The 22,969-nt window shown below is 39.7% G+C and overlaps 3 protein-coding genes across 3 annotated transcripts; all 3 read left to right on the forward strand.

Moving 5' to 3' along the window:
* The first annotated feature begins 448 nt into the window (after positions 1 to 448).
* Positions 449 to 8,626, forward strand: LOC117380577 (extracellular calcium-sensing receptor-like). Its single transcript, XM_033977404.1, has 13 exons — positions 449 to 508; positions 1,690 to 1,766; positions 5,607 to 5,731; positions 5,837 to 5,860; positions 5,899 to 5,978; positions 6,060 to 6,239; positions 6,312 to 6,500; positions 6,574 to 7,020; positions 7,087 to 7,296; positions 7,363 to 7,486; positions 7,581 to 7,774; positions 7,843 to 8,124; positions 8,204 to 8,626. The coding sequence occupies exons 1-13, from the start codon at positions 449 to 451 to the stop codon at positions 8,624 to 8,626; spliced, it is 2,415 nt and encodes an 804-aa protein (XP_033833295.1).
* Positions 8,627 to 9,051: 425 nt separating this feature from the next.
* LOC117380578 (extracellular calcium-sensing receptor-like) lies at positions 9,052 to 12,667 on the forward strand. Its single transcript, XM_033977405.1, has 11 exons — positions 9,052 to 9,284; positions 9,497 to 9,732; positions 9,810 to 9,892; positions 9,985 to 10,164; positions 10,343 to 10,531; positions 10,606 to 11,052; positions 11,133 to 11,342; positions 11,411 to 11,534; positions 11,629 to 11,822; positions 11,891 to 12,172; positions 12,245 to 12,667. The coding sequence occupies exons 1-11, from the start codon at positions 9,052 to 9,054 to the stop codon at positions 12,665 to 12,667; spliced, it is 2,601 nt and encodes an 866-aa protein (XP_033833296.1).
* Positions 12,668 to 14,183: 1,516 nt separating this feature from the next.
* On the forward strand, positions 14,184 to 22,931 carry LOC117380579 (extracellular calcium-sensing receptor-like). The gene is made up of 12 exons (XM_033977406.1): positions 14,184 to 14,223; positions 14,308 to 14,509; positions 19,665 to 19,888; positions 20,156 to 20,232; positions 20,358 to 20,537; positions 20,600 to 20,785; positions 20,868 to 21,314; positions 21,395 to 21,604; positions 21,691 to 21,814; positions 21,893 to 22,086; positions 22,155 to 22,436; positions 22,509 to 22,931. The coding sequence occupies exons 1-12, from the start codon at positions 14,184 to 14,186 to the stop codon at positions 22,929 to 22,931; spliced, it is 2,589 nt and encodes an 862-aa protein (XP_033833297.1).
* The last annotated feature ends 38 nt before the right edge of the window (positions 22,932 to 22,969 follow it).

Below are 22,969 nucleotides of genomic sequence, written 5' to 3' on the forward strand. Positions count from 1 at the left end.
CTATTTTCCACTATTTACATATATACACATAGGTACATATATACACATAGGAAAACATAAAAAACAGAACTGGTTAATTTTAAACAGTAGTGGTCCACAGGTATTTCTCACTTACCTATAAATTAACTCAGAGCATCCTAATTCCAAATACTTTTTGACTCTTACTTGAGTAATTTGAGCTTGATGTCTCTCATCTTGTTGTCTTGCCATGTCATTTTCTCTGGACTTACTTAAAAAAAAACAAAAAAACAAAAACAAAAAACATCTCACCCTCCACGGGTGGTCTGATCCTTTTTCCAAGCTCAGGTCCTCTACCAGAGGAGTGGGAGCTTGAGGGTTCTGCACAGTATCTTTGCTGTTCTTAGTACTGCACTTTTCTGGACTGAGATGTCTAATGTTTTCCTGGGATCTGCTGTAGCCTCTCACTGCCCTGAGTGCTCCAATGACGATGGGCACCACTAATGCCTTCACCTTCCAGGTCTTCTCTAGCTCTTCTTTGGGGTTCCTGGTATTTCTCTTGTTTCTTATATTCCTGTTCCCCGATGTTCCCATCAGATGGTTCTGCAATGTCCACTACAATGGATTTGCTCTTTTGTCTATCCTCCACCATAATGCTGAGCTGATCACATCGTCTATCGATGCCCTTGTCCTTGATGTACTTATGGATCTTGAATGTTTCACCCTGGACAGTGGCTCTCACACTCACTAGTCCTCAGCCTCCTTCCTTAAGGCTCATGTACAGTCTCAGGGTGCTCGATTTGGAATGGAACCCCCCATGCACGGTCAGGAGCTTTTGTGTCTTAATGTCTGTGGTCTCTATCTCCTCCTTTGGCCAGCTTATGATTCCTGCTGGGTATCTGATTACTGGCAGGGGGTAGATGTTTATTGCCTGGGTCTTGTTCTTGCCATTGAGCTGACTCCTTCAGACTTGCCTTACTCTTTGCAGGTACTAGGCCGTGGCTGCTTTCCTCATTTCCTCTTCAAGGTTTCCATTTGCTCAATGTCTGCTATTGTTCCTTCTGGGAGGGAGACCCCTTCTGTGTAGACTACCTTCTCTCTCTTTGTCACCACCCGGCTACACTTCTCAAGCCCAAATGACATTCCAATATCTGTGCTGTAGATCCTGGTGGTGTGGATCAGTGAGTCAATGTCTCGCTCATTCTTAGCGTACAGCTTGATGTCATCTATGTAGAGGAGGTGACTGTTGGTGGCCCCATTCCTGAGTCGGTATTTATAGCCAGTGTTGTTGATGATTTGGCTGAGGGGGGTCGGAACTATGCAGAACAGCAGTGACGACAGTGTGTCTCCTTCGTATATGCCACATTTGATAGTTACTTGTGCAAGTGGCTTGCCATTGGCCTCAAAGATGGTTTTCCACAACCTCATGGAGTTTGCAATGAAGGGTTTTAGAGTCCTGTTTGTACAGCTAAAGGCATTCAGTGATCCGTGTGTGTGGCATTGAGTTGTAGGCATTGTTGTAATCAATCCAGGCAGTGCACAGGTTGGTCTGGCGGGTTCTACAGTCTCAGGCAACAGTTCGGTCTACCAGAAGCTGGTGTTTGGCTCCCCTGGTATCTTTGCCATTGCCCTTTTGTGCTGTACTCATGGATTGATCCATGTGCCCACTTATCTTAGCCTTGATGCCTGACATGAGCTTGTGTTGCAAACAGATGGTTTGTTTATCTTTAGGTGTCTGGCCAAGGCTTGGAGCCTTTGTTTGACAGTTTCCAGTGCTTCCGGTGTGGGCATCTGGCTGTACCGCTTAGGTACTTGTTTTTTCATTGCACCTTTCTGGGCCTCTGACTGTTGGCTCACGTCTCTGTGCACTGCCTTGGTTTCAGCCTCTAACCACTGTTTCCATGATGGGTATTGTTTCTCATGGGTCCTATGATTGCTCTTATAGCCAAGTACAGGGGTGGGCAAACTTTTTGACAAAGGGGCTACAATGGGTTCTAAAATTTGACAGAGGTGCCAGGATATATATATCTCACCCTCCGCGGGTGATCTCATCCCTTTTTTCCATGCTCAGGTCCTCTACCAGAGACCTAGGCCTATGACTTTCCCGTTTAACATGTCCTGTTTCTGTCTTACTGTCAATGTGCCATGGGATTACTGATGCAAATGATCCTGCATGGCTATATCTGCCATATCTCTGCCATATTAACATGCTGTTCAAATCCATGTTGATTACAATGCACTGTCCTATATTTAATAAATATAAACATCTTTTACAATAGTAAATTTATGTCATTTAGTTATTCATTATGATTGCACTTCTCTTCAAGATTCAGAACCTTATACAATGCACAAATAAGAGTGGGGGTCGGGACTTGGGGGACCACTGCGGCTTCATGACAAACCCGGGTTATGTACCTTCCTCTGTACCCCATCAAACGTCGTGTATCACATGATGGAACAAAAAGGTTCTTCACTGATGAAACAAGTCTTATTCTTCAAGTCTGTTTGACTATTGTTATGTGACACTTGGTTTACTTTTTGAATGAGACTTTACTTTTCAGACTGAAAGATTCCGTTATAAAGGTGTATTTGCCCTTATGTTGTTATAAACTGAGTGATATGTGTAAACTGCCTATAAACGAATGTTCAAGGTACAAATATGACAACATTGTTTAGGGCAACTGCTAATAATTACCAGTAATCCAGTTCTGGTATTCTGTTCAGTTTAAATTAGGAAAATAGTTTTCTGAGGTGCTATAGTGGATAGTGAGAAGAAAACATGGTCTTTTCGGGAAAATGGCAGGCACAACTCCCTTGGTCCATCCAGGAGTTTGATGGTGGAAATTAGTTATGTGTTTTTGTTTTTGCTTTTTTTTTATTTATTTATTTTTTTACTGTTAGGACATGGGTGCTATCTGGAGATTTTCAACAGCCTATGCTATGCAATATAGAAGAAATTCGGATCAATATGGCCTTAGAACTGATTTAAGTGGTGAAGAGACCACGAGGGGCTTGTGAAATGTGAATGGGATTAATGAACCAATAAAATGTGCTTAAGTACTTCAACACTAAAAATCTATGCAGGCAGATGTGATCTTCTTACAACGCACATTGCAAAATAAAAGCTAAATGGACAGGACACGTGTCTTACTCAAAATTTGCAGCTAAAGCTAGAGGGACAGCGATAATTATCAAAAATCTAAAATATTTACATAAATCTACAGTAACAGATGAAATAATTTACTGACAATTCAGGTCTTGTGAATGTCTGGAGAGTGCTTGACCCAACAGAAAGAGAATAAATACTCTTTAGATTCAGGAGTTCATAATACATACTCCCAATAGATTTTTTTTTTTTTTTTTTGCAGGGGTTACAGGATGTGAAATATCACAGCATTGTCATAGCCAATCATAGCCCAATATCCATGTCATTAAAAATGTTGGAGCCAGAATTAAACCCATAGGTCCTGGAGATTAGACCTACATCTCCTTAACAAAAAAATATTCTGTGACCTGAAAGATCAGATAAAATTGTTTTTTGAAACGAATGACAAGGACGGAGTATCCCCTCTTCTTTCGGGGATGTATAATCTCATTTCAATCCTCTGAAAGAAGATGATGGAACTTTGGGGATCATTTCTGCTCTCCTTAATCGGCAGAGTGAATGCGATTAAAATGGTCTGTCTTCCTCAACTCCTATACTTGTTTCAAAATGTCCCCATGTACCTCACAGCATCATTCTTTTGACAGGATTCCATTTTCCACCTGTTCATTTGGGATTATAAGAGCCATAGAATAAAAAAGAATCATGTTTGTATGAAGAAAATTCATTCATTCAGAGTCATTCATACATGACTCTGCTATAATTGGAAGTTGGCTGGATATGGACAGTATGTCTTATGACATTGGTGATAGTGATGTCCCCATTCATCTCAAAAAACAAACTAGAAATGCAACCCCATCACCCACAGCACTGTCCAAATATGGAGACAGATAACTGAGAAATTTAAACTTAGGAGGTTGTCTTTTACATCGCCTTGATTGATGCTAAACCCTCTTTTCTGGCTTCAGTCATAGATGGGGCATTGGATCATTGGAAAGAAATGGGTTTACAACATGTGGATGATTTGTATCTCCAAGGAGGTTTTGTCTCGTTTCAGAAACTCCTGGACAGATACCAGTTATTGGCTAGGGATTTTTATTTTTATTTTTTTTTCAAATATCTTCAAATAAGGGATTTTGTAAGATCCCATGTTCAGTCTTTTGAATCTGCAACGTTAGATACGTTAGATCAATGGTTGACTTGTAATTCAGAAGGCCGTCTCATTCATATATGACATCTTGCTGGCACTTAGATAATCTGATATGGATAAAATTAAGATAACCTGGGAAAAGGAATTGGGATCAGAAAGATATTGGGGCACAGGGCTAAAGTATTTTTGCCTGTGTTCAGTACATGCATTGTGTGGTTCAGTTTAAGATATTGCATAGGCTACACTATTCAAAGCATTGTACGTGCACTAAGAGTTTCTGGGGGTCAGTGTTTTTGTTTTTTTCAAAACTTTTTAAAGTACAGTTGAAACCTGAACTAATTCACGCACCAGCCTGTTTGAGGGGTCTGAAGTGCACCCTAGAGGGTATCAGCTCCCAGAGGGGTCCAACCCGGTTTAGCTAAGGCGAATGCAAAACAACACAAGATGATTGGATCAGAGAGAACACAGACTCAGACTAGAACAGAAACACAAAATAAAATATTTCTCTCCAAACAATGACTTGGTCTCATGATAAAGCAACACATTTCCAGTGATGGCAACTCCCCCCCCTATTACCTCTGTGCAGACCATATAACCTTTACCACATATCCTACACACTATAGTGGTGATCAGCTGATCACTTAGCCTCTGTTTCCCAGCTGTTCGACTACAGCCCAGGCCCAAGAAACAAAAACTATGGAAATTAGACTCTTTCTTCAATGTGTGACTTTTTAGAACATAAGATCTATAAAGGACCACTCCTCAGGTTTTGGTGGATTAGCACATATCACACACACAGTTGTATCTTTATTGTAATGTATCTGTTTATAATTTGTTAAAGCTCTAGAGATTTTCATCACAGGATTGCACCACTTGCTTGTCAGCAGTGGTTATAAAAATATCTCTTCGTCACCTGAGCAGTTGGTCACGAGGATCAGATGTGGTTTCTTGATAACTTGTGACTAGTGGCTGCAGGTAGTGAACAATATTGAACTATATTTAATATGAATTGATTTGATCCATAGAACATTATTGTAATGAACTTTCATTGTGTTTGTTGAATGTTTGAAGCTGTCATCACTATGCTGAGGTTTATCCTGCAGCTCTCTGGATCGCCCTCTTTATTATTTCTTATGCTTCCATGTTTGCTGATAAGAGGGGTCTATGTAACTCAGTGCTTTTTGTGGGACATGCCAATCAACAAGGAGATCTCTAAAGATGGGGATGTTACTATTGGAGGATTATTTAGCCTCAATAATATACCTCCTTTTGTTGAACAAGACTTTACCAAACTGCCACAGTATGAATCTTGCCATGGGTATCTATCACATACTCTGAAATGTTGAATAATGATCCTTAATTCAAATTTCTATGATATTTATTGTTTTTGATAAGTTTGCTCCTAGACATAACAGCATTGCAGTCTGTGTATGTTATGGAGTTTGCGGTGGAGGAAATTAACCGCAACAAGAGCCTGCTGCCCGAAGTGACGCTTGGATACCGCATACTGGATAACTGTGGTAGCTACCCCTTGTCACCACTTCAGTCATCTATGTCAATAGTTGGAGGACAAAGAAATACTTGCAAATTTGTTAATTCTACCCATGAAAATACAGGTATGAAAGAAAAGGATAAGCACTCAAGTCATGATTTCTGTATAATAATTTTTATTTTGTGTAAGGTGGACTGCATGTAATTATTGGGCCTGCTTCATCCACTGCAGGAATATATTTGTCTAATATACTGAGACCTTTCTCTGTACCATTAGTAAGTTTATTTATCTCAATGAGAACAGATCAACAAAAATCCTCTCACTGAATTTATGACCATGTCTCCTCTTGTTTTTAGATAAGCTATTTAGCTGTCTGTCCATGTTTAAGTGACAAAGAAAGGTTTCCACATTTTTTCAGAACTATACCAAGTGATATATACCAATCTCGGGCTGTAGCCCAGCTTGCCATACATTTTAAATGGTCCTGGGTTGGGGCAATAATAGCGGATAATGATTATGGACAGCTGGCAATAAAGGTACAGCTTGATGTTTCTACATATTAAAATGTATGTCATAAAACAAAGCTTAATTGCAGTTGTTGAATCCAGGTCATTCAGGAGGAGATTGAAGGAAAAGGAGTGTGTCTGGATTTTGTGATATCTGTACACAGATCATCTATTCAAATAGATGCCAAAAGAGCAGCGGACGCAATTCAAGCCTCCAGTGCAAGAGTGATCTTTATTGTTTCATGGTACACTGATGTTATTCACATCTTTGCTGAGCTCGTTGCACGAAATGTAAGCATATTCTTTATTTAATTGAAATTATTGTTTGTTTACCAGGAATTTATCTGTGTTTTTGTTATGTCAGATTACTGACAGACACTTTTTGTCTGTTGCGGCTTGGAGCACGAGTGAAGACATGCTCCAGAATAAAGCCTTTTCAAAGTTAGGTCTTGGTGTTCTTGGTGTGGCCATTCGCAGTGCTGTGATACCTGGATTTGAAAATTATGTCCGAAGTTTGCACCCATCCCAACGGCCACACGATGAGTTCTTAAGAGAATACTGGGAAACAGAGTTTGGCTGTACTCCTCTGTCTTCATCCTCCTCTCCTCTTCCTCCCTGTAATGGGACAGAGTCCCTGTATGGGGTGCAGAATCACTTCACTGACATGTCCCAGTTAAGGGTCACAAATAATGTTTATCTGGCAGTTTATGCAGCAGCTCATGCCCTCCACAGCCTTCTGTCCTGCCCCAACACTGAGGCCTCTGCTGCAACAACCAACTGCTCCTCTCCTCAGAATGTCACATCTGCACAGGTAAAGAACAGTGTGTCTTTATCAGTCGATATCTGTGTATTTTGCTGAATGATGTCAAACTTCTAGCTTGTGCAACACCTGAACAAAGTAACCATCTCCACACCACATGGAGAGACGTTCGTTTTCCAAGATGGTGATTTTCCTCCCACTTTTGATCTTGTCAACTGGCAAAGGACTAATGAAGGGACATTAAAAAATGTTCTGATTGGTTTTGTGGATGAACACGGCATCCATCTGAATGAGTCTGCGATTCAGTGGGGTACTGAATCTGCTCAGGTAATTCACCCCCTAAAAATAAAGTGAAATAAATCACAAAATAAAAATACATTTCTGTAATTTTAGGTCCCTGTGTCCGTGTGTACAGTGAGTTGTGAGCCTGGGACTCGAAAGGCCTTACGCAAAGGTGAACCTGTCTGCTGTTTTGACTGTATTCCCTGTGGGGATGGGGAAGTAAGCAACAAAACAGGTGTCATGTTATAACTAGTGTGATGTATTGATAGTATCACTGACCTAGTCCATTCATGACCATGATGATGACCATTCATTCTGTGTGCTCTCAGACGCTCTCCAGTGTGACCGTTGTCCACTTGAGTTTTGGTCCAATCCTGCCCGAACGTCCTGTATCCCCCGACAGCTAGACTTCCTCTCCTTTAATGAAACTCTGGGCATCACTCTGACCACAGTGGCTGTGTCTGGAGTTGCAGTGACCACTGCAGTCTTTGTGGTGTTTCTTTATTACCGACAAACACCTATGGTACTAAAATATTTGTCTAGTGTTTGTATCAAGAAAGAAAAACTATATATTTGTTATTATTATTTCAGGTCCGAGCCAACAACAAAGAGCTGAGCTTCCTACTCCTCGTGTCCCTGAAACTGTGCTTCTTGTGCTCTCTGGTGTTCATTGGTCGACCGTCAGCCTGGTCCTGTCGCTTCCAGCAGGCCGCCTTTGGCATCAGCTTTGTGCTGTGTGTGTCCTGTCTTCTGGTTAAGACGATGGTTGTTTTGGCAGCATTCCGCTCGGCACGACCAGGTTCAGAGACTTTAATGAAGTGGTTTGGTCCTCACCAGCAAAGAGGGAGTGTAGGCTTCTTCACCACTATACAGGTGAGACATTGAGATACTGGTACTATTTGTGCCTTATTGAATTTTACTGAATCTGAACTATAATTTTTACTTTTTCCAGATCCTCATCTGTATTGTGTGGCTGTGTGTCAGTCCTCCAGAGCCTCAAGTGGACCTGAGTGTGCAGGGGTCAAAGGTCACTCTGGAGTGTGCCATGGAGTCTGTGCTGGGCTTCTCTCTGGTTCTGGGATACATCGGGCTGCTGGCCTGCACATGCCTCCTCTTGGCTTTTCTGGCTCGAAAACTCCCAGACAACTTCAATGAGGCCAAACTTATCACTTTCAGCATGTTGATCTTCTGTGCTGTTTGGGTGGCCTTTGTCCCTGCCTATGTCAGCTCTCCTGGAAAATATGTGGTTGCAGTGGAGATTTTTGCAATTTTGGGCTCTAGTTATGGTTTACTTATTTGCATATTTGCCCCAAAATGTCTCATCATTCTCATTAGACCTGAGAAAAACACCAAAAAGTATCTGTTGGAAAAGTGATTTTCAACTTTTAGAATGTCTTTTTTTTTTTATTAAGGTTACAATATATATTAGATTAAATACTTTACTGCAGAGTGTAGACTTCTTGAAATTTCATCTAAATATGAAAATAAATAAGATTTGCTTGGATCTCATATGTTGGAATGCTTTCAAGGTTTTAAGTACTTAAAAAATAAAACATGAATTGATTTGAACATAGATGCACACATTGCAGCAACACGCCCAAAACAATTTTTTTCATCATCCTCATGTTCACAATGCGGTAATGCATTATTATAAATACCAGGCAGACAAACAGAACATCCAGAAGAGGAGGGGGCTGTGTCACAGACTCATTTTCCATCTCAGATAATGCTCTGCACTTTGATAACTGCGTATTTTGGGTTCTGAAGTGACTTATAATATTATAGAAACATTTTTGATCAATGTGCTCCTTGTCTCTGTCTTGGCTATGGTCTCTGTGGTTATGGGCTGCTTCAGTGCTTCTGCTGCTGAGGCTGGTGCAGTCACTCTCATGCACTCACTGGAGGTCTATGTCTAACCAGGGTCTGTACCAGGATGGAGATGTGGTCATTGGAGGGCTTTACAGTCTGCACTACCTGCCTCCAAATATTGACAGTGATTTTACTCATCCACCACTATTTAAAATGTGTTCTGGGTAATGCAGTGATTATTTTAATGTTGACTAAAATTGCATTTTTTTGTCCTTTTATTTTTAAAAAATTAAATATTTCATGCTATTTACCTCTCCTAAAATCCAGATGTTTACTTTCGGTCAAATCTAAAATGCAAAGTGATGATACATTTTAATATAATTTTTTGAGTGTTGTATCGTATAAGGCTTGTATTAATTCAATGTTAATGTAACAGAATAGAGGATCTTCCAATGCAGTACATCTATGCCATGATGTTTGCTGTGGATGAGATCAATGACAGTGAAAGCCTGCTGCCAGGGGTGAGGCTTGGTTACCGTATACTCGACAGCTGTGCCCTGCACCCATGGGCAATGGAGGCTGCGCTGTCTCTGGTTGGAGGAGACAGCACATTCTGTACTTTTACACCAAAGAATGCCATCAGCTTTGTTGAAGAGATCCAAAAAATGAGCAGTAATATTCCAATGATTATTAAATTTGTGCAACTGAAGTAGATAGAAACCTAAAAAAAGCATCCTTTTGTTCCATAGGGGTTAAAACCGTCCCGTTAATTATTGGTGGTGCATCTTCAAAAACAGCCATTATACTAACCCGTGTCCTTGGTCCACTTTCTGTACCTCTAGTAAGCTACATGTGTTGACATTACTTTTGCTATCATTCACAGAAAATAATAATGATGTTGGCTCATTTGTATGAATCATTTAGATGAGCTACCAGTCAAGTTGCCCATGCCTTAGTGACAAACGACAGTACCCAAATTTCTTCAGGACAATCCCAAGTGACATCTATCAAGCCCGGGCCCTGGCACAACTCGCCATACAATTCCAGTGGAAATGGATTGGAGCAGTGGTGGCAGAAAATGATTATGGACTTGTGGCAGTAAAGGTATAATATATATATATATATATATATATATATATATATATATATATATATATATATATATATATATATATATATATATATATATATATATATATATATATATATATATATATATATATATATAATTTGAAATTGTACTGTGTTTTTACATTTATATTGATTTTCTTTTTATTTTCAGGTTTTCCAAGAGGAGATTGAAAAGGCCGGCCTGTGCATGGCTTTTGTCAGAACTCTGAGAAGAGAAAACCTAGTACCAGATGCCAGAGAAGCAGCTCTTACTATTCAGGCCTCAGCTGCTACAGTCATACTGGTTGTTTCCTGGTACACAGACATCAGAGAGCTGTTTGTCCAACTTGAAAAAATCAATGTAAGAATGAAAATGTGAATCTGAATCATCTATAATGTGTTTATGTCAATGTCTAATTTGTTTTCTGGTATTAGGTGACTGACAGACAGTATCTGGCCAGTGAGGCCTGGAGCACGAGTGGAGACCTCCTCCAGCATCCTGCCTCTTCAAGAGTGGCTCGTGGTGTTTTTGGTGTGGCCATCCGAAGTTCTAATATAGAGGGATTTGAAAATTACATAAAAAGTTTACACCCTTCACAGCGTCCAGAGAATGAGTTTTTAAGAGAATACTGGGAAAAGGTGTTTGGCTGTACTCCTCTGTCTTCATCCTCCTCTCCTCTTCCTCCCTGTAATGGGACAGAGTCCCTGTATGGGGTGCAGAATCACTTCACTGACATGTCCCAGTTAAGGGTCACATATAATGTTTATCTGGCAGTTTATGCAGCAGCTCATGCCCTCCACAGCCTTCTGTCCTGCCCCAACACTGAGGCCTCTGCTGCCACATCCAACTGCTCCTCTCCTCAGAATGTCACACCTGCACAGGTAAGTGGAAACATTCACTAGTGATAATGCAGTCTGAATAATACTGTTATTGTTATGGCTTGTCTGTTTTTGGCCTCCAGCTTCTTGAGCACCTGCACACAGTCAACTTCACCACACCTCAGGGCGAGCGGTTTTATTTCCAAGGAGGTGATATTCCAGCAAAATATGATTTGATCAACTGGCAGAAGACTCCTGAAGGGTCACTCAGACTTGTTCTAATCGGACGAGTGGATGGCTTTGACATCGTTCTGAATGAAACAGCCATTCAGTGGACCACAGGATCAAGTCAGGTAAATCTGTTTACACTGAAATGCAAATATAGTTTGGCTCATACAGAACTAATTGTTTCATTCCTAAGGTCCCTGTGTCCGTGTGTACAGTGAGTTGTGAGCCTGGGACTCGAAAGGCCTTACGCAAAGGTGAACCTGTCTGCTGTTTTGACTGTATTCCCTGTGGGGATGGGGAAGTAAGCAACAAAACAGGTGTCATGTTATAACTAGTGTGATGTATTGATAGTATCACTGACCTAGTCCATTCATGACCATGATGATGACCATTCATTCTGTGTGCTCTCAGACGCTCTCCAGTGTGACCGTTGTCCACTTGAGTTTTGGTCCAATCCTGCCCGAACGTCCTGTATCCCCCGACAGCTGGACTTCCTCGCCTTTAATGAAACTCTGGGCATCACTCTGACCACAGTGGCTGTGTCTGGAGCAGTAGTGACCACTGCAGTCTTTGTGGTGTTTCTTTATTACCGACAAACACCTATGGTACTAAAATATATTTGTCTCATATGTGAGTTTTACCAAAAAAGAGAAATGATCTATTTTCATTTCAGGTCCGAGCCAACAACTCAGAGCTGAGCTTTCTACTTCTCGTGTCCCTGAAACTGTGCTTCTTGTGCTCTCTGGTGTTCATTGGTCGACCATCGGTCTGGACCTGTCGCTTCCAGCAGGCCGCCTTTGGCATCAGCTTTGTGCTCTCTGTCTCTTGTCTCCAAGTCAAAACTATGGTGGTTCTAGCAGCTTTCCGCTCAGCTCGCCCAGGTTCAGAATCTCTAATGAAATGGTTTGGTCCTAATCAACAGAGAGGGAGTGTTGGTATTTTCACAAGTGTACAGGTAACGGGACAAGCATAACATCAACACAATATGTTTGATATGATAAAGGTTTCTTTCTTTTTCCTCCTCCAGGTCCTTATCTGCGTTATTTGGCTGTCGCTCAACCCCCCCCTGCCTCAGCCTGACTGGGAAATGACTGGAGTGAAGGTCACTCTGGAGTGTGCCATGGAGTCTGCGCTGGGCTTCTCTCTGGTCCTGGGATACATCGGGCTGCTGGCCTGCACATGCCTCCTCTTGGCTTTTCTGGCTCGAAAACTCCCAGACAACTTCAATGAGGCCAAACTTATCACTTTCAGCATGTTGATCTTCTGTGCTGTTTGGGTGGCCTTTGTCCCTGCCTATGTCAGCTCTCCTGGAAAATACTCTGTAGCTGTAGAAATCTTTGCTATTCTGGCCTCCAGTTATGGTTTATTGTTTTGCATTTTTGCACCAAAATGCTTCATTATACTGTTGAGGCCTGAGAAAAACACTAAGAAACACCTCATGGCCAGGTAGTGAGTTTTGGAACTATGATTACTTATATTACTATAATATTTACATTGTGACTGCGTGTTGTATTTTCTTATCTTTAATAAATGTACATAATGTTTTCTTTATTCCATAAAAGAAAATAGAAATCCTGACTCTCTCTCATCATTTTTCTATTAACTAAAATTGCATGAAAGGAGGGCACATAGTTTCAAACCTGGGCTGTGCTCCAGTAGTCTGACCTTAACCTCCTTGCGCTGACCTTTTTGACCTTGACATCACATGTCTGACACCAGTGATGTGACTGTAGAGAAAGATTTTGCTGAACAAACTGTTCTATCCTGTTTTATGAAAAGTACAAGCCAGAAACAGGCAGACAGATAGTGTGTCAGGGCAGTTAAAGAAAACCAGTCCTCAGGAACAAAAGTGTCTTCTGTTTCCTGCAGTCTAGATATCCCAGCCAGTGTCCAAAGAGAGCCAGGTGAACTCTAGAGACACAACAGAAAAGTGGAAAGTCTTTTCGTGTAAAATGTTTGTAACATCTCAAAGGTCCATAGCTAGCCCATATACATATACTGAACATATTTATAGAACTTATTTCAGCCTTCAAGAATGAATTAATTAAATTATTATGACAATAAAAAGATTTAAATGAGTGAAGTAAATAGATCCTCATACTTTTTGTGGGTCTGCTCTTTTTAGTCAAATATGTTAAATAAAATGTGTATTCTCTGGAGTTTCTGGAGTCTCGCAACACTCAACTTCACACACTTTTAACCACTAAAATGAAGTACCGATCAGTAATAAGATTTCTACATGTAGTCTGGTCTCAGTCTTTTGTTCTGCTGTAAAATCTCATAAAAAAAGGGAATTTAAGACATGTTTCATCTCTAATCTTGAAAACTACTCATTAGCACTGCACTGTATTTACATAAACGTTTCTTGTTGGACACAATTACTTATATAGGTAATAAAACCTGCAACAGTGTAGAGAAGGCCAAAACTTTGGAAAAACAAAACACCATAACATCACAATGAAGCAGTTTTAAAGAGTCTGTACTCAATTTTATTTTCATAGTTCAGCAAAATTTGTCATGCACCAGTAATGATATACTGAATAAACATCTCTAGAAGTCAAATAAGACAGCTGTGTTCTAGGTTTATTGTCTGATAATAAGGTAGTGCACTGTTAGCATGGTAGTTGTTTGCTTTACTGTAATGGTAAACCCTGCTCGTGCCTCTGAAAGTTGTGAAATGCAAACTGATCACGGTGAATAATTAGGGTGTTAAGAGAGGAATAACTCTGAACCACTAGAAACCTGCAAAAAGGAACAGCTCCTTTAAGGTAGTTGTAGGTTACTCCAATATGAATACATGATCATTATTAACAATACTTCATTACATCATCCAGTCTGACACCATGTAATTATCTCTACCTTTACAATCAGCTCACCCATTTCTGTATTCAAAGTAGCTGTGTTGCATGGGCGATTCATCTGATTTACATATGCATCACAACACATCATGATTATAAATATCTGGAATGGACGACATCTCCTTCACCGGGGCAGGAGTTATAAGTGGTACCTCTAGCACAGTTTGTCAGTTGTGTTAAGCTGTTTATTTTTATTTTTCAAGTTGACTGTAACCATTATTTATCATGTTAGCCTGTATTGCATGTGTATTCTGGATCTGGGGGCTATGGGGGACTCAGTGCGGGTATGGACTGGGATTGCAGGAGGAGGAGAGCGTGAAATGCTTAAAGTGGAGGACAGACACTAGCCTGCCTCTGTCTCAAGATGGAGATGTGGTCATTGGTGGATCTTTTAGTGTCCATTACCAAATTCCAAATATTGATAATGACTATATGCAAGTACCAAATTACAGACCATTTCAATTTTCAATTTCAATTTCAATTTTTTTATTTTTCACAATGGTCAAAGTTTAGTAAGGCACATACACACATACACACACGTAGCAACATACTATCTACAATTCTGCGTTTATATGCTACATATGGAAGTGTCTATCGTTCACCTATTCCCAATTGACCCTGTGAAAAACATGGAACCCCCAAGAAGCTGTAAAGCTTATGTAATGGGGTCCATCACCCTGTGCGCAACACCCAATGATGGCTTGGCAAGTATTCCTTTTCTTTACTTTGCCCTACACACACATAAATATATATAAATATAAATATATATATATATATATACATATATATACATATATATATATATATATACATATACATACATACATACATACATACACACATACATACACAATATATCCATATATCTACATATCTATCCACATATATACACACATACATATACATACATATAGCACACACCAACACAACCTATACATTATATATGACCTATACAACATATAATATCTATATATGACACATGCATAGCATACATATATACATGCAGCTGCACACATATATAAATATATGTATAATATATGTATAATACACACACACATATCCACATACGTTTACATACACACACCCGTTATGAGCAGAGAGAAGATCCAATGCAGAACTTGAGCCGCACTCAGTCAGGCACTATAGCTTCCCAGTAGTTTGCATTTCAGATTTCTTTTAAATATATGTAATGAGGGAGACTGTTTAATGTCAATGCTTAATTCATTCCATATTTGTGGACCTCTATAGCAGACACTAAAGCTGGTACATTTTAATTTCCTAAATTTTCCTTTTAAAATACTTTTTTCCCTTGTGTTGTGCTGATGAGAGGATGATTGTAGTGGGATAAGGTCACACAATCGACTGTTTAGTTTGTGAACCACACTGTACATTGTACAAGCATTGTGATATATGTTACTTTCACATAGCTTTAGAAGACCATATCTGTGGAATAGTGGATTTGTTGGGGAGTTTGACAAGGACCAGGTGATCGCCCTTATGGCTTTTTTTTGTAATATCTGGAGTTTAGCAGTGTAAGTGGGATAGGTGTTGCACCATATCACATTGCAATAATTCAGGTGCGTCTCAAACAAGGATCTTTACAGTGTCAGCAGTGCTTCTGATGGAAGTACATGTCTTATTTTAAACAGTAGGCCAACAATTTTGGATAATTTTTTAACCAGCTCATCAATGTGTTTTTTGAAATTTAAAGATTTATCTATATATACTCCTAAGAATTTAGTGGAATCAACTTGTTGGATAACTTGGCCATCTATTTTTATGCATAGGTCCTCATCACAGGATTTATGTCTGTTTGGCAGGAAGACAATAAAGAAGGTTTTGTTAATATTTAAAGACAGTTTGTTGCATTTGAACCAAGTATTTACCTTTACGAGATGTTCATTTAGAAGTTTCCCTAACTGATCCAGGTTTTTATGTGACATAAACAGATTCGTGTCATCAGCAAATAGTACTTTGTGAATGTTGTTGGAACAAAAGACAAAATCGTTTATATAAATAATAAATAAGAGTGGCCCCATAATGGATCCTTGTGGGACTCCTGTCTCAATGATTTTTGTGTCTGAATTTTGTTCCTCAACATGCACATATTGCTTTCTTCCACAGATATAACTTCTAAACCACTGGAGTGCTACTCCTCTGATACCATAGTGCATCAATTTACCAAGAAGAGTTTCATGATCTATAGTATCAAATGCCTTCGAAAGATCTAGAAACACCCCAATACCGCACTCTCCTTTTTCAAAAGCATCGTTAATTTTCTCAACAAGATCTAAAATAGCCATACATGTGGTGCTGTTTTTCCTAAAGCCATATTGTGAAGGTACTAAAATGTTATACTTATCCAAATATTCTACAAGTCTGGAGTATACTACTCGTTCTAATACTTTAGAGAGAGTTGGGAGGATGGATATAGGTCTGTAATTTTGAGTGTCATTTTTATCCCCAGACTTGTATATGGGTATTATTTTTGCCATCTTGGTTAATTTTGGCACAATGCCTTGTGCTAATGAAAGATTGATAGTGTAGGCAAGAGGCTCAGCAATTTCATTTACTATGGCTTTAATGATTATGCTACAGATGTTATCAGCACCAGTAGTATGAGAAGACTTTAGCTTGTTTATGATGTGGATCACTTCTACTTTACAGGTAGGTTTGAAAAAGAGTGAGTTAGAATAGGAGCCCTGAAGATAATGCTCATAGTGGGCGCCCCCTAGTTGACATATATTTTTAGAAAGTTGTTTACCAACAGAGGCAAAGTAATTATTGAAGATATTAGATAAGTTGGTATTTCCATTTAGTTCATTTTGCAACACCGTGTCCGGAAGGACTGAAGGTTTTTGTGTGCGGCTGAGGATCTCATTTAACACCTTCCAAGATTCCTTTTGGTTCCCAAGAACATTATTGAATTTGACAGTAAAATACATTTGTTTGCTTGTTCTTATTATTTTTGTCAATTTATTTTTGTATTTAGTATATAACATTTTGTTTTGGGTGTTAGGATTTTTAACATACTGCTTATATAATTTCATTTTCTTTTTTATCGACTTTTGAATTCCTTTTGTTATCCATGGTTTGGCATGTGTACTATGCTGTTTAATTATCTTATCCGGAATAGTTTTACTAACAGAATCTGTTATTTCAGAAATTAGTGAATTATATGCACAGTTGGGGTCTGAGGTATTGAATACTGAGTCCCACCTTTTAGTTTGAAGATGCAGAATCAGGTTCGCAAGGGTTTTGTTGTTTAGAACCTTCATTTTTCTCTTTGCGCATAGGTCGGGTATTTTGTTCTTCAAATTCAAATAATGTATAATGGGATAATGATCTGTGATATCGGAATATACTATTCCTGATTTACATTCAATTTCTGCTATATTAGTTATTATGTTGTCCAAGGTTGACTTACTTCTCTCTGTAACTCGAGTATGTTTATTGATAGTTGGGAAAAATGATGAGGAGAAGAGAGTATTGAGAAAGTCTGTTCCAATGTTATCTTCTTTAGATATGTCTATGTTAAAGTCTCCCATGATAAGACAGTTTGTCTTAGTTTGGTTTATGTGGAGTAAAACATTCTCAAGTTGATCTCTAAAAGTATCATAGTCTGAATCAGGTGGACGATAAATTACTCCTATGATAATAGTTTTTGAATTTATGTTTTTTAGTTCTACAAATAATGAATCAGAATAACCATCATCTAACTTAATATCTGTTCGTTCCTTTACTGAGAATTGGGAGCTTATATATAGACATACTCCTCCTCCAATTTTACCAATTCTATTTTTGTGATATAGTGAGTATCCGTCCAGATTAAAATAGTCAAGATATGTTAGTTCATTTATCCATGTTTCACTACAACCTATTATCTCAAAGTCATGGCCTATAGTGGCAAGTAGTGAAACCAGGTCGTCGTGATGCTTTTTGATACTTCTGATGTTTAGATGCATCAATGAAAAGGTAAAGTCACTCTTAACATTTATTAAATCTTCTGCGTTATAATATTCACAGTTTATGTTCCCTAAAGTACCAGAATGGTGCTGGTCAAATGTTTCATATTCTCTACTACAATTTATGTTTATCAAACCCATATGTTACCATTAATTTGATATCAGACATTATTCTTGTCATCGGTAGATACATGTTGGCCCTTACCAGTATTACCATCTTTCCCTGAACCCCATAAAGAAAGAAAAAAGAAAAGAAAAACATAAAATAACAAAAAATAATTATAACAATTTGACTATAACTCTTATTAACTTTGTGAATTTTGTCAAGAAAAGAAAAGAAAACTGTCTCTCATTTAATCCTGGTGGAATAGAATCCCATACCCACGAATCCTCAGTTCTTGTCCATTAGTAAACAGTATTTACATGCTGCACCTGGAACATTTCCCACGGTCCAATCTCTAGTATATAAGAGAATGAGTGTCACATACCAGTTCAGGAGGTCATTCTGAGGAACGCTTCAGCCTCTTTCGAGTCTCTGAAAGTCTTCTTAGTGTCATTAATGGTGAAGGACAGAACTGCGGGATAGGCCATTCGGAAGCGTATGTTCCTTTTAATAAGCTCCGCGCACACGGCATTAAACGCTCTCCTGGCCATCCGGACAGTAGGTGGGATATCGGGAATGATCCTCAAGTCACAGCCCTGGTATTGTATAGTCTTATGTTGTTTGGCTGCAGTCAGTACCATCGTGACGTCTCTGGAGCGTTGGATTTTGATGATAACAGAACGCGGGTGTCCGTCTCTACGCTCCCCAAAGCCCCGGTGGGCGCGGTCAATTGCTACTGAGGTGACCGGTAAGTTTAACAGTTTGGGTATAAATCCTTCAAAAAACATGATAGGATCCGTACCTTCTATTCCCTCTTTTAGATTTAATAGTCTGATGTTGTCACGTCTTGATCGCCCCTCCAAGTCCAGTACTTTTCCCATTAGCTCCTTGTTAATTTTTTCCAGTTCGTCCACTCGCTTTTTTATCGGTGCGATGTCATCTTCTAGCCCAGAGATACGTGTCTCGGACTCGATTTGGCGAGCCATGAGTGACTCAGTTATTTCGGCAACTTCATCAATGCGCTTTATGAGGCCATCCAGCTTATTGTTCACTTTAGACTCAAACTCATCAAAAGACTCTTTCATGGCCTTTTGAATGCGCATCCCTTCCTCCGCCACAGCCGTAGAAATACTCTTTAACAGAGTGTCAGCTGAAACATTTACGGTGTTTAATTTAGCAGAGGAACTAGCGTTAGCATCACAGTCAGCGTTTGTAGCATGACCCATGCTAGCTGGTATGTAGTCCGTGCTGCCGTCTGTTACTTCACGATCACTTCGCGCTTGTTTTGTTTTTGGCATCTTCGTCTTTTAATCCAAGTACTAAAGTGCAGTCAGCGCGATCAGAGTAGTGGGTATAGTTGGTGAATGGAGAGACAGTTTTACGTGACGTGACCTACTCACTCACTCTGCCGACATACTTCCTTAGCTCAACCATGCACTAAGTAAATAACTACTACTATGCTACTTCTTAATTACAAGATTTGCTGCTGTATTTAACATGTTTTTACCCTTTGTGGTTAAGTTTAGACAGCATTGCATTGCAGTATGTGTATGCAATGATCTTCGCTGTGGAGGAAATTAACCATAGTAAAAGGCTGCTGCCAGGTGTAAAAGTGGGCTATCAGATTTTGGATGATTGTGGAAGACCCCCCTGGGCTCTTCAAGCTGTTCTGTCTTTAGTTGGAGGAGATGCGAAGAGCTGCACATCTGTGGACAAATCTGCTACTAACAATTTGAACAAACAAGGTATATGGATGAAATGTATGATTCACAAAATACAGAAACAAATATAGTAACCAATAACATAACAATGACCTGTAATGTAATCCTGTAAGTACTAGTATTCCTTAATATTACTTACTACAGTATTAATTAGTTGTTGTTTCTACATTAAAAGCTTGGACCATGTAACTATTTGCAAAGATTACATTATTTGTCATTATTTGCCTACCTTATTATTCTAAATTATTGCTAACATGAATAATGTAAACTTGACATTTTTGACATTGGAAGGTCTTGTCCCAATTATAATTGGAGGTCCATCTTCATCAACCAGTATAGCGCTGTCATCAGTCTTGAGGCCATTGTCAGTACCAATAGTAGGTGAAATTATATATATATATGCATTATATTGATAAAAAAAATGTGTTCCTATATTTGTCCTATATATCCTGTATTTGGCAATATGTTTTTTTTGTTTTTTTGTTTTTTTCAGATCAGCTACTTTGCAACATGCCCTTGCCTCAGTGACAGACAGCAGTATCCGAACTTCTTCAGGTCAATCCCGAGTGACATCTATCAAGCCCGGGCTCTGGCACAACTGGCCATCCGCTTCCAGTGGACATGGATTGGAGCAGTGGTCTCCAATACAGACTATGGACTTGGGGCAGTAAAGGTATCTCAGATGAGATAATAACAATAGTACGTATTTGAAAGATTAGTTAAACTGTATTTTAGATATTTCAGGAAGAGACTGTGGGGTCTGTGTGTTTGGCTTTTGTGAGAACTCTCAGAAGAGAAAACATAATCTCTGATGCCAGAGAAGCTGCTCTTACTATCAAGGCCTCAGCTGCAAAAGTCATTGTGATCTTTACTTGGTACACAGACGTCAGAGAGCTGTTTGTGCAACTAAACAGAATAAATGTAAGAACAAAAATGCAAAATGAACATGTTGGGATATCATGTACATGTTTACAATGTTTATCATATTGTGTGTCTTCATCAGGTGACTGACAGACAGTATCTGGCCAGTGAGGCCTGGAGCACGAGTGGAGACCTCCTCCAGCATCCTGCCTCTTCAAGAGTGGCTCGTGGTGTTTTTGGTGTGGCCATCCGCAGTTCTAATATAGAGGGATTTGAAAATTACATAAAAAGTTTACACCCTTCACAGTGTCCAGAGAATGAGTTTTTAAGAGAATACTGGGAAATGGTGTTTGGCTGTACTCCTCTGTCTTCATCCTCCTCTCCTCTTCCTCCCTGTAATGGGACAGAGTCCCTGTATGGGGTGCAAAATCACTTCACTGACATGTCCCAGTTAAGGGTCACATATAATGTTTATCTGGCAGTTTATGCAGCAGCTCATGCCCTCCACAGCCTTCTGTCCTGCCCCAACACTGAGGCCTCTGCTGCCACATCCAACTGCTCCTCTCCTCAGAATGTCACACCTGCACAGGTAAGTGGAAACATTCACTAGTGATAATGCAGTCTGAATAATACTGTTATTGTTATGGCTTGTCTGTTTTTGGCCTCCAGCTTCTTGAGCACCTGCACACAGTCAACTTCACCACACCTCAGGGCGAGCGGTTTTATTTCCAAGGAGGTGATATTCCAGCAAAATATGATTTGATCAACTGGCAGAAGACGCCTGAAGGGTCACTCAGACTTGTTCTAATCGGACGAGTGGATGGCTTTGACATTGTTCTGAATGAAAAAGCTATTCAATGGAGCACAGGAGCAAATGAGGTTAGCAAACTACAATTTAAGAATATACTTATCCATTTGTATATTTATTAATTATCCATTTGTATGTATATTTATAACTCACATAGGTACCTACTTCAGTTTGCAGTGTGAGCTGCCCTCCAGGGACAAGGAAGGCTGTGAGAAAAGGAGAACCACCCTGCTGCTTTGACTGTATCTCCTGTGCAAGTGGAGAAATGAGTAACAAAACAAGTACATCATATTTTACTAATCCTCTTCCTCCTTTTGAGTCACCCACGCACCTGATTATGCTTTTGTTTGCATGGGAAGATTCTTTGAAATGCCACCGTTGTCCGGCTAAATACTGGTCAAACGCATATAAAACGTCATGTATCCCCCGACAGCTGGACTTCCTCTCCTTTAATGAAACTCTGGGCATCACTCTGACCACAGTGGCTGTATCTGGAGCTGTAGTGACCACTGCAGTCTTTGTGGTGTTCCTTTACTATCGACAAACACCTATGGTATTAAAATATATTTGTCTCATATTTGAGTTTTATCAAGAAAGAGAGATGATCTATTTTCATTTCAGGTTCGAGCCAATAACTCAGAGCTGAGCTTTCTACTTCTCGTGTCCCTGAAACTGTGCTTCTTGTGCTCTCTGGTGTTCATTGGTCGACCATCGGTCTGGACCTGTCGCTTCCAGCAGGCCGCCTTTGGAATCAGCTTTGTGCTTTCTGTCTCTTGTCTCCAAGTCAAAACTATGGTTGTTCTAGCAGCTTTCCGCTCAGCTCGACCCGGTGCTGAGATGTTTGTTAAATGGTTTGGTCCAACAAAACAGAGAGGGAGTGTGTGCCTGCTCACGTGTATACAGGTGAAATATTTATCTTATTTGGTCTTGAAATTTGAGACCTGAGTTGAAACATAATTGTCTTTTAATCTTTAGATCCTCATCTGTATTGTGTGGCTGTGTGTCAGTCCTCCAGAACCTCATGTGGACCTGAGTGTGCAGGGGTCAAAGGTCACTCTGGAGTGTGCCATGGAGTCTATGCTGGGCTTCTCTCTGGTCCTGGGATACATCGGGCTGCTGGCCTGCACATGCCTCCTCTTGGCTTTTCTGGCTCGAAAACTCCCAGACAACTTCAATGAGGCCAAACTTATCACTTTCAGCATGTTGATCTTCTGTGCTGTTTGGGTGGCCTTTGTCCCTGCCTATGTCAGCTCTCCTGGAAAATACTCTGTAGCTGTAGAAATCTTTGCTATTCTGGCCTCCAGTTATGGCTTATTGTTTTGCATTTTTGCACCAAAATGCTTCATTATACTGTTGAGACCTGAGAAAAATACAAAGAAATATGTGATGAAGAGATAATATTTGATTCAAGAATGAAATAAATGAGATGATGTTTG

Source organism: Periophthalmus magnuspinnatus, chromosome 13 (assembly GCF_009829125.3).
Source record: "Periophthalmus magnuspinnatus isolate fPerMag1 chromosome 13, fPerMag1.2.pri, whole genome shotgun sequence".
NCBI lineage: Eukaryota > Metazoa > Chordata > Actinopteri > Gobiiformes > Gobiidae > Periophthalmus > Periophthalmus magnuspinnatus.

Excerpts from the sequence above, each read along its gene's own strand:
- LOC117380579 (XM_033977406.1), top strand. The coding sequence starts at position 14,184 with ATGGACGACATCTCCTTCACCGGGGCAGGAGTTATAAGTG. Across the intron at positions 14,224-14,307 it reads CGGGGCAGGAGTTATAAGTG|CCTGTATTGCATGTGTATTC; the intron begins GTACCTCTAGCA and ends TTATCATGTTAG. Across the intron at positions 14,510-19,664 it reads AATATTGATAATGACTATAT|TTTAGACAGCATTGCATTGC; the intron begins GCAAGTACCAAA and ends TTTGTGGTTAAG.
- LOC117380578 (XM_033977405.1), top strand. The coding sequence starts at position 9,052 with ATGTGCTCCTTGTCTCTGTCTTGGCTATGGTCTCTGTGGTTATGGGCT. Across the intron at positions 9,285-9,496 it reads CTATTTAAAATGTGTTCTGG|AATAGAGGATCTTCCAATGC; the intron begins GTAATGCAGTGA and ends TTAATGTAACAG. Across the intron at positions 11,535-11,628 it reads GGAAGTAAGCAACAAAACAG|ACGCTCTCCAGTGTGACCGT; the intron begins GTGTCATGTTAT and ends GTGTGCTCTCAG.
- LOC117380577 (XM_033977404.1), top strand. The coding sequence starts at position 449 with ATGGGCACCACTAATGCCTTCACCTTCCAGGTCTTCTCTAGCTCTTCT. Across the intron at positions 509-1,689 it reads GCTCTTCTTTGGGGTTCCTG|GTGTCTGGCCAAGGCTTGGA; the intron begins GTATTTCTCTTG and ends GTTTATCTTTAG. Across the intron at positions 5,732-5,836 it reads CCGCATACTGGATAACTGTG|AAAAGGATAAGCACTCAAGT; the intron begins GTAGCTACCCCT and ends CAGGTATGAAAG.